Raw genomic sequence first — 10,967 nt, 5'->3', positions numbered from 1 at the left:
TCTTTCCCTTACTGAACCGCGTGGACAACCTGTCCCAGTGTCCACAGGGTAGGAAACCTGGACTGAGACCCATGCTTGGAGGCAGCCTCTCCAGTGGTGGCACTCTCAATGATGTAGCCTCAGAATTGAATGTAAGATTACAGTGGTAAATCAATGGCCTTTTAGCTCTGCTCTGCTGTTTAGTGGTGACATTTTTATTTTCTGTTTTATTTACCTGCACTTTATAGTCAATGTGCTTTTCTTTTCTGTTTTTCTTTACATTTATAGCTGATGCAGATGCATTTAAAATTCTCCTGGAGATGAAGATAAAGAAGAGGCAGAAAAAGCCTACTTTACCAAGCACTGTGACTGAGCTTGACACCGAGGATGGTTCTAAAGTGTATGTGGTTGGAACAGCCCACTTCAGTGACAGCAGCAAAAAGGATGTAGTAAAGGTAAATACTAGGTGGGAGTCTTTTGACGGGATGTTTATAATGTTCTCAACTTAGCATTAGGTAGAAGGCAGTCCAGCTCTCTGACTTGGTTCTGTGCTGTAACCTCTGGACCCTCTTCTTTCTCATTAGCTGTTGGAGGGCTAGCAGCGCTGTGGGATGAGCTGTGAGGCAGACATTATCTTAATAATTTTTTGATGCAATACATTGCTCTCCCATCTCAACTATTTTTATTTGTCCTTAAACAGGTAATGCAGATACAGTGCCAGTCTTACAAGTAGAAGTCTTGCTAGGGAATTTACGTTGCCTGTCACAATAACAGCATCACGTCACACTGACAGTGTACACTATGGTTGCTGCATACTTGCTGTGATGGGGACGTGCTGAGAAAATGCAAAACCTAGCACAGAAGCTGCAGTTTACATCTTCTCTCAGCTTGGGATGTGTAATATTAAGCTGTAAAACCATTCCATCCCAAATTTGGATTGCATTCTCAAGATGCAAATACTTCCAAAGCTCTAGTGAGATTAGGAACTATTTCGTGCTGTACCTCATGCAAAGTCTGCAGTTTAGAGTGGCTTTGTTTTCCAGAAGCTAGAGGGGGGGGAATCTTGGGCCAGAATCATTAACCCTAGTTCTTACAAAGCTTATTCTAACTCAGGTTGCAAATAATTGCAGAGTATGGTCAAAGGAACTTTGTGAATGTAAAAAGTTTAATATCAAGCTTTTCTTCCCTCCTCCCCTGCATAATGTGTTCTCCACCTCCCTGTCCCAAAGCATCCAGTATATAAAGCATTTCACTGTCATCCTCCTTAATGTGTTTCTCAATACATATTTACTCTTTAGCTGTTCTTTTAATTGAAAATGACTGCTGGAATGTGCTTTTTAAGTCCCTTTTCTCATAGAAGTGTTGGTATTGGCTGTATTTCTCATTAATCCTTTCTAAACTGATGTAAATAAATTCATCTTTTTTCAGACAATACAAGATGTGCAGCCTGATGTAGTTGTGGTGGAACTATGCCAGTACAGAGTTTCTATGTTAAAGATGGATGAGAAAACATTACTGAAAGAAGCCAAAGAAATAAATCTGGAAAAACTTCAACAAGCAATAAAGCAGGTATGAGTCCCATAGGGAGAATTAAAGGTTTGTGTTAAGAGCAATTTGTCAATCTGCAGCCAAAACTGGTGTTACCATTAGCTGGGAACCTAATGCTGTTGCCCTAAAGTGACAGTGCCATTGCAGTGGCAAAGTTAGGTTTAGTATTTTTTTTCTCTTCATCAGGAATATCGTGGGTGTCTGTGGTGGTTCGGGCTTTTTTTTTGAATCCTCCTGGGTTTAACAGTTGCTTCATTTGCAGGATGCAAGTCTAACTTCATAATTGTAGTGCTCTGCTAATACATTAAATATAGTTATTATTCCTGCAATCTCCATCTGTATCACAGCTGTTTAGGGACCACTTAATTTTAGTGTTGTCTGTTGCAATCTGTTTAGCTGCTTTCCTTTGTCATCCTAGTGTGTTGCTCTTTTTAATTCTCATCCACTTCTCTCTTGAGTAGTTTCTAATTGATAGTAGCCCTTGAGGGAGGTTTCTGAAAAATCTGGGCTGGAAAGTGGGATTCTGTTCAAATTATAACTACTATGGCAGTTTGGTGCCATCTGGAATGTATGTGTAAAACAGGCGTTGTCCTGCATTTTTTCAGTTTCACCCAGTTAGCCTGTATTTAAGTAATTTTAAGTAGGCACAGTGAAACCGCATAAAGTTGACTTAAAAATGACAGGACATTGATTAGAATGTCAGCATGTGGTCAATAGTAAAGAGAGTTTCCAGTGTCTAGCTGAATGAAGATTCATAGATTGTTTTTTTTGCTTGATAATTATATATTGGAATTATTTTATTGATGTAATTGGGGAATTTGTAGGATTGCACCCCTTATAAGAATGTCATCTGCATACATGCAGAAGCACTCTTAGTGGCTGGGGGCTAGTCTACTGTGTGTATAGCGTCTTAGTGTGGGATTTCTGACTCACAGGCATTAACGTGTCTTTCCTGTTTTCTTTATGTCCTATCAAAGGAAAGGACATTGCAAAACACTTGCACATTGCATGAATTACTACATCTATCTGTTTATTTTAGGTGAAGTGAATTGTTCCGATGCATGTAGCCAAAAGAACGCATGCTCACAACAACCAGAGAAGCATAGCTGGGTGTCTTCTGACCTCGCAAACAGGCACAGAAGCCTTTTTTTAATATCCAAGCTACATGCAACAGTTTTTGCTGTACTTCTCTGTTAAAAGCAATAGGACAATGAAAATAAGACAGCAGACGTTTTTCTCTGTGGTGTAAGTTTGTGTTGGCAGCTTTGTAATTATCAGTTCCTACTAGAGCTTGAAGTGATCTTGTGTACAGACTGTAAGAAACAGACTGGTTCAAAGCCAGAGAATAACACGAAGATCCTTCCTATTGTTACAGCTTAATCTTAACCTTTGTTACCATGTATAATGCAAATAATAAAATTTGGTCATTGCACCTTCTAAATAATATATTTCTCCATCTATAGTCTCAACCCAACCTTCCCCCATTGATTCGGTAGCAGCATGGGTTATATGGGGAGAACCAGGAAAAACAGTCCAACTGTCTCATATTAAATGATAGTGTCTAGTAAAATCAAACCAGCTGGTAGGTTGCTTGCTGACTCTTCAGTTTTCTTCTCATTGAAATGCGTGTTCAGGCCTAAAAGCTACACCAAAAGGTTAAACTGCTTACAACTTTCATCCTTGAGTTTCAAATGAGGAAAACTGTGTCTCTTTATAATCACTTGTATAAATCTTAAGCATTAAAATTGTATTTAATTGGTCTTAATTGAAGTTGGAAACTGAGCAGAGTGTTAACATGAAACTATTACACACTCACAATGGGTCACTGGTATTCACAGCTTACCAAGCAACTGTCGCAGGTTAAAAACAGCTTTCTTCCTCCAGACCCTCCTTAAATTTCAAAACTCTTACAGTTGTTTGCAGAGAACTACCTGTTTGCTTTCCATTAAGAAAAGCAACACAGTGCAGGCTGGTATCTGGCTCAAATGCGGATTACCTGGAGATGCACAGTACCAATTGGCTTAAATGAAACTGGTAAGACAGGTTTGTCTTATCTTCTCCCCTATCTTGCTGTTTCCACTGTCCCTTCAGTGACCATGTCACAGCCTCAGGTTAGTCTGAACAGGGCTTGCATTTTAGCTGCATCATGTCCCTCTGCGGCTGTGCGATTGCCAGTCCTGACACAAGAGGAGTTGAGAAACTCTGTTCTGGGGCAGAAGAGAAAGTGGGCTGGTGGCAATAAAATCTTAGCTCAGCCTCACTTTTATAACCTACACTTTTAAGGCTGAAGTTACCTGTGCAGGAATATATTGTTATATTGTATGTAACTTTTTAAAAATACTTCTGGCTAGTTAAAAAGGTCTCATTTTGCACAGTGTAATAGAGCCCTCCATGTTTAAGAAAACCTACACTTTTGTCTTATTAAATAAGATAGATATAATGTGAATCAGTTCTAGACTGGTACATCCATGTGGACAGGAGCAGGCTGCTGTCACTTGTCACCTTCATTTGCACTTTAAAATCAAACCTCCAGTGCACTTGAAGCAGTAGAAAACCAGTTCTAGGCTCCAGGTGGTGAGGCTGTGTTTGCACAGGGCTGTGTCCCCGGGGAATTAGGGCTTTTAAAAGAAGAAATCCAGAGGACTAAAATACAAACGGTTTGTTTCTGCCCACAGTTGTGCAGTTAGTGCTGGATCTGTGACTTGTGATACAGTTGCAGAGTAGCCCCAAGGCTCCCTCCTTTGGCTGTGTTCCCATATGTAGTATAAGCATTTCTGTGCTGAGTCTGCTTCAGAAGCCCTCTGGCAGCTGCCAATAACAGATGCCTGGGGAAAGGCATTAGACTCTGCATTCGTACTTTGCCTGGGTATTCCTCTCTTTTCCTGTCCTTTTCACTATCTCCATGCTACTCGTGCTGTCTGATAGATTGTGTCTTCCTCAGACATCCTTTCCCAAGCCTCAAAAGTACTTAATATGTTTAATCTCTTTTCGTATGTTTGGTATTTCTTCACACATTTTCTGGTTCAAGTGTCTTGTTTTTGAAACAGCTGTTCACTAAAGATTGTACAGCAGCCCATTGATACTGGTATTTTTATTTTGTTCCTTTCCTGGTAATCCCTCTTTCTGTTCTTGCTTTCTGACTGCTTTTGAACATTGGGCTGGTAAAACTGGTATTTCACATTCTCTCTTCTGTGTGCTAATAGCTTTGCATCCCTCTGCCTGTGCAGTCAAGTTTTTTCTTACTTGTGCATTGCTTTGGTTTATGGCTGTTGCATCCAACCTGTGAAATTATTGCCAGCCACTCAGATTTAATGTTCTTCTGTGATCATCTTTCCTTTATCTGACTTGGAATAATATGATATCAGTAATAACCTTGTTTATTGTCTTTCTCCCGTTGTTTTTTGTACATTTTGCTCTTTGTCACCTGATAGTATCTGGCTGGCCATTTGTTGCTGGTTGCTACATAGGCTGCTTGTCGCCTTTTATCTCTTTGATGCTGAACAAATACAGCAGGCACTGAGATCCATGCAGGTTGAGCACAGATGGCTGGGACACACTTCAAAGAGGCGTTCCTCTGTTAGCTGGCAGCATGAATCTTTCTGTGACTGTGTAGAAATGAAACTTCAAATACATCAATCCTGAAGGGGAGAGCAGCCAGCAAATAACCTCAGGCTGCATTATCCCAGTTTTCTTTGTGGGCGTCTTTTCTGAACTTTTGGAAACTCTTGTCCCCCAGGCTTTGGAACTGCATCTCAAGGATGCTGAAAACTTTTTTTTTTTTTTTCCCCCCCCCGCTCTTTCTTTCTCATCTCTCCCCAGGATACCAGTGTCCTGTCTTTCTGCCATGCTTGCTAGTTTGTAACATGACAAAACAGATAATCAGTTGGCTTTGAAAATAGGCCCTCTTTTGCCAGCTCTGGTCCTCAGAGGCTTTTGAGTCCACTTAACTGTAGTAACTGCCTACAGCCTTTGGAGAGGTGACACAAGCATCAGATGTAGCACAGGGTGGGTCATTTGAGCATGGCCCTAGGTGCAATGAGTGGAGACCAGGACCTTCCTCTAGTAGCTTCTCAAGCAGTTGTATTAATTCAGGCTATCCTGTGTAACCTCATCTTTGGTTATGTGAAGCTTGTCATGCAGCAGGAAATGAGCCTTTGGTGAAGGAAGAGGAAATGCCTCTTCTGGCAGTGGCATGGGCTGATGCCAAATTGGAGAAGATACATTACCATGGTACAGGTTTCACTTTGGGACAGGTAACACTCACCCACTGAGTCGTAGTTGTAAAAACAACTGGTTATTTTTACAGCCAGAGCTGGACAGAAGGAACAGCTCTGAATGGATTTGAGATTATTTTTGTAAAAGGATAAGGAAGGGAAATTTTGCATAAGTGTATTTGAGATTTTTTTTTTTTCTTTTTAGAAAGAAGAATCCTTATTTTAGATCTCTGTTCAGAAAGTAATAGACTGTGCAAGGAGGGGCCTTCAGTCTGCTTGTGGGAGTGAGTCACTCGGGACTATGAGGTCTTTGCAAAGGTGTTATGTGCTGAAGCCATGCTCTGTGGTTTCTTGCACAATGCTAGATTCTGTTTCTGCATCAGTTAACTGGTCCTCAGCCTAGTTTTTACCAGTTGTGGAAGCGTTCATGATTAGACCATTAGCTATTTCCTTTTCAGTATCTCTAGAAGATGGTATTCACTGTACAGCCAGTGGAATATACTCATGTGTTTTGGGGTTTTTTATAACCAGGTAGATCAAGAACAATTAAATGCACAGTATGGGCTGTTTTACCATTTGGTTATCCAGACACTTTCTACAGGCAGGTGAAGAAACTATAGGCTGAAGGAAGCCTGCCTGCCCTCCTTTCTTTTCTTAACTCTGCCATGCAGTTTTGTTCAAAGTGAGCCTACTTTGGCCACACTGAAGTGAAAAGCTACTTCACAACTGATACAAATTGAAATAAGAGCTGCGTACTGATCAGTGAATTGACTCCAAAAGACAGTTTCAGTGCCGCTTCTTCACTAAGATAATTAATGTGTTTTTTTCATGACTGTGAGCAGTGTATTCTTCTTAGAAATCCACACAGTTAGTTTCTTTTTTTTAACTTTTAATAATGTTTTTCTTCCTCTTCCACCAGAATGGAGTCATGTCTGGATTGATGCAAATGCTGCTTTTGAAGGTCTCAGCTCACATCACAGAACAGCTGGGAATGGCCCCAGGAGGAGAATTCAGAGAGGCTTTCAAAGAGGTGCGAACTTGAAATGGTTTTTCTGAGGTCAAGGTATTGGCCTTTTGTTCCCAGAGTTGAACTAAATAAAACCATTTGTTAGTGACTGGAAAGGAGCATAGTGTGGAAGCCTATGACGGTGTAAGAATCAGCTTCAGCTTCAAAGTGTACTCGAAAGTATAGATATTTGTAGCCCTAAGTGGCATGAAAGAAACTCCATGAAGGCTTCAAGTGATAATAGTTTTTTCCCGATGATATTTGGTGGCATTTGTTTCCATTTCATTAATAATTTATTGATTTTGTTCCTGTTAAATAATTGGTTTTGAATTCTGGATATGGATCCTGATCCTACTGTTGGTGGTGTCAGGGTTTCAGGTTGTGCAAACCAACTCTAAAGCACTAATGCAATCTAACACATTCATGTAGAAAGATCGTTTGGGGAAGTGAAATATTTGACTTGTCAGCTGGTCACATCTGGTCTTTTAACATTCCCTTTTATGCTACTGCCAGCTCTGATACTGGGAAGTAAATAGTAGCTGGACTTACGCTGTGTATCACAGCTACTCTGGTTGGTGGTTGGTTTTTTTTTTGTTGGTCTGGGAATCCTGAGACACTATTTTCCCCTCTATGTATCCACCTTGCAGAATGGATTGCTCTATTTTTAATTTACATACTGTAAGGAAATCTGAGATAACATAGTTGTTAAAGAAACTGAAACTGAAATTATTTGGTTGGTTTATCTCTAATAGAGAACTGTTTCAAGGCTTAATTTCCTGAGCATTCCAGGCCAGAGTGAAACATTTCAAGTGTTTCTCATTTTAAGTGGGAAAGAAAAAAATATATCTGTATTAGCTCTGTCCTGTTCTGAAGTGCTTGTTTGGTATTTTTAAACAAGTATGCATAGGGTTGAACTTTCTATAAATTCTGTACTGTGCTAAAATTCGTCAGTTAGAGCTGCAGTGAAGTCTCACCTCATGTTGTTGCGTGCTATCTGACATCAGTTCTTGTTTCATAAGCTCTTTCTTGAACCTCTTTTGCCATGAGAAAGCGATAGGTTAGTTATACTGACAAATCCTAGGTAAAAGGAAAATGTCCACAGTTGGTTCACCTTAGACTTTATTCAGACCCAGATATATACTGAACTCCCTCTGTTTAGCTTTGGTCATAAGCAGAAGCTTTATTCTTAGGTGAAAGTAACCTAAAGAAGGTGGCATTACAGCTTAATGTTGTTACTGTAATACCTACTGCATCTTGTAGCTATGAAGCAGTATTTTGGAAACTTTATTACTGCAAAACCAGAACATGTTTTAGATGTTGAAGTATGACACTACTTGGCATTTATTTTAAGTTACCTTGTGTAAAGCAATAAAACAAACATTCTCTTAATTTGTATCTTCTTTTTTAGGCCAGTAAAGTACCTTTCTGTAAATTCCATCTTGGAGACCGACCCATCCCTGTTACATTTAAGAGAGCAATCGCTGCACTTTCTTTCTGGCAAAAAGTCAAGCTTGCCTGGGGCCTTTGCTTCTTATCTGACCCAATCAGGTATTAATAAGCATCCTATATGTTTTTTGGGGTGAATAGTTCAGTTCTTCAGTACAAGCTGGAAGCCTTTGGTACTCAGCCTGCTGCAGTGAAACTTGAAGTTAATGAGAAGGATAAATATACAAACTACTCTGCAATAACCTATATTTTCTGAAAAGAAAGTTGGCTTTCTGGTCCTGTTCCAGCTCTTTCTTTAATTGCTTTTTGATACATTACTGCCAGCTGAAGTGAAAGATTCGGTGCTGGAGAATTCGTAGTGTGCTTAAGAAAAAACTTGTTTAAACTTTTCTTGATTTCTGTTCTGACAATAATCTTTCCCACACTGTGTGTAAATATTGTAAATAGAAGAGAGCAGGGCCTTGGAATGCTGATTTATACCTGCTTAAGATTTTCAAAGGACTTGGGCCTGTTGTGCTAATTCACGTGTATCAGGGCAGCTTGAGAACTGAATCTGCTGTCTGAGCATATGTTCAGAACAAGAGAAAGCGTTTAAATTTGTGGACAACATGTGGACTTTTAATGATTATTGCCTTTACAAAGGCATATTGTTAGGAACTTTTGCCTTACAGTAATATTTCCCAGACAGCTCTGCTCTTGCTTAGTTTGGTTTCCCGTACCCTTTAGAGACATCCCTGCATCAAGTTTGCTTCCTCTTTCCACAAACAGGTGTGTGATAACTGGGTGAGAACATATGCACAGCTCTTTTCCTAAATTCAGTCTGCTCCTACCAGACTTGCAGTGATGGGAGGCTTGCCAGGAATGGATCCTCTGAATCTCAGTGCCCCTGTCATGCCCTCTGACTTTAACTTTGCTCTGCTCAGGGAGTGATCTATGGCAATTTTTTACAGGCTTTTAAAATTGGGCCAGGGCTCAAGCTGTAGTTGTATCAAACCTTCTGTTTTCCTGCACTTAATTGTCATTTCCTGTAAATATTTGCTGTTACATTAATCTGTAGAATGAGTTTGACTCTCTTTCAAGCCGTAACTACAGTTCATGCGCAAAGTAAGTTTTTTTTGCTAGTCTAATACCAGCATGAAACTGTTTGCAGGCTTTTGGGGGGCATTGAAGGGTATATTTCTCTGCAGCTTCTCCCATGCTTTTATCCATCCTAAGAACATTTTGGTTTTCAACTGCAATATTAAGATAATTACAATATATGCACACTAGCTTCCCACTGAAGTTTGGCCACAATTTTGGTTGTTGTCATACAATTGATTGATCTGCTATGTTGATTTTTACAAATAACATGTGGGTAGGGGTTGAAAAGGAGAAGTGGTTGTAATTGGGAAGTTACTGGGGGGAGGTATGGTGCATCCAGCCATCAACATGAGATTCTATGGAAAATGGAGTAATAATTCAACATCAGTTGTTTTTGGTTGCTCTGTTGACATTTGTAGTGTTCTTTTGATCTTGGAAACTAAAGAAAGCACATTTGGCATCATTCTTCAATAGACAAGAGATACGAAAACAGATGATTCTGTTGCCACAAACTATGACTGTACTGCAGCTGTGGGTGCAAACAGAAGTTTAACAGCACCTATAAAAAATGCAAAAGCTCATTACATTTATTCTTGCAGCTTTTATTTAATTTTTTCCCATTTCCTGTTCTGTTCAGGGAATTGATTTACAACTTTGATTTAGCTGCTGAAGACTTGTGATTGACACTAGGAACCTGCAGAACTCTGGATCCTCTCAGACTGTGCCTTAGGCTGTGGGTTTTTTTGTTCCTTAAATAGAGCTTCTGTGCATTCAATGATGAGATCTGCTTCCTCCAGGGGGCTTTATGTTGGCTCTTCTAAGCTTAGTAATGTACACTGAAAGTGGGGCAGGATGATAACAGTTTCCTTTGAAGCCCTAGTGCTTTGCTCAGTTGAGTTGTCAGCTTTTAAATTGGGAAGGGTGAAAATCCAGTTGAACTACCTAGAGGCAAGTGACCTCTCCCTTTCCATCACTGTAGAGGCACTGTTAGGTATCCAGTTCTACAAGTTTATGGAGACTGTTTTGTTTTCTGAGAGGAGAACTGGTTAGAGGAGAAGTATAGAGAATGGGTTTAAGTGAATAATGTGTATAATACCCAATTGTTTTGACTCATTGGTTTGTCTGTGTTGGGCTCCAAAAGCATAACAGATACTGAGAAAACTTACCTTTCTTTCAGTAAAGATGATGTGGAGAAATGCAAACAGAAGGATTTACTGGAGCAGATGATGGCAGAAATGATTGGAGAATTCCCTGATCTTCATCGAACGATTGTCTCTGAACGAGATATTTACTTGACCTACATGCTGAAGCAAGCAGCAAAGCAGATAGAACTACCTCGAGCTTCAGAAAGTAATTGTTTTAAAGCATATATCATAACCAGCATGGTGTTCTTTGTGTACGAGTGTGCTCAGCTCTCAAGAAATCTGGGATGTTCCGTTCATGTGCCATGTCATGCAAGATTACAGTGCTTAAAAATTAGAAAGGGATGTTACTCAGCTGTTGCAGCCACCTAGAGCAGTGACTCCAAATTGTGGTTCCTTTCTCATTGTGCTATTTAAATAAAACTGGAAAATAATAATTAGCCGGACAGGCATCTGGTATTACAGCACAAGATGTGACAGTCTAGGCAGTTATCTCACCACCCTATTATCTCACCAAATTCATTGTCGTCATCACTAGCTGCTCAGGAACAT

General features: G+C 39.9%; 1 protein-coding gene across 1 annotated transcript in view; it reads left to right on the top strand.

Annotated features, from left to right (window-relative positions):
- Nucleotides 1-10,623, top strand: part of TRABD (TraB domain containing) — a gene marked incomplete at its 3' end in the record, with an annotated part of 15,067 nt that extends 4,444 nt beyond the window's left edge. Inside the window, exons 3-7 of the mRNA XM_010012464.1 lie at nucleotides 268-434; nucleotides 1,408-1,548; nucleotides 6,661-6,771; nucleotides 8,156-8,295; nucleotides 10,451-10,623. Coding sequence (XP_010010766.1) covers nucleotides 268-434; nucleotides 1,408-1,548; nucleotides 6,661-6,771; nucleotides 8,156-8,295; nucleotides 10,451-10,623 — 732 coding nt within the window. The remainder of the gene's footprint in view (nucleotides 1-267; nucleotides 435-1,407; nucleotides 1,549-6,660; nucleotides 6,772-8,155; nucleotides 8,296-10,450) is intronic.
- Between the last annotated feature and the right edge of the window lie 344 nt (nucleotides 10,624-10,967).

This window comes from Nestor notabilis, unplaced genomic scaffold (genome assembly GCF_000696875.1).
Source record: "Nestor notabilis isolate BGI_N333 unplaced genomic scaffold, ASM69687v1 scaffold4734, whole genome shotgun sequence".
Classification (NCBI taxonomy): Eukaryota; Metazoa; Chordata; class Aves; order Psittaciformes; family Psittacidae; genus Nestor; species Nestor notabilis.
This window is presented reverse-complemented; position numbering and strand designations above follow the sequence as displayed.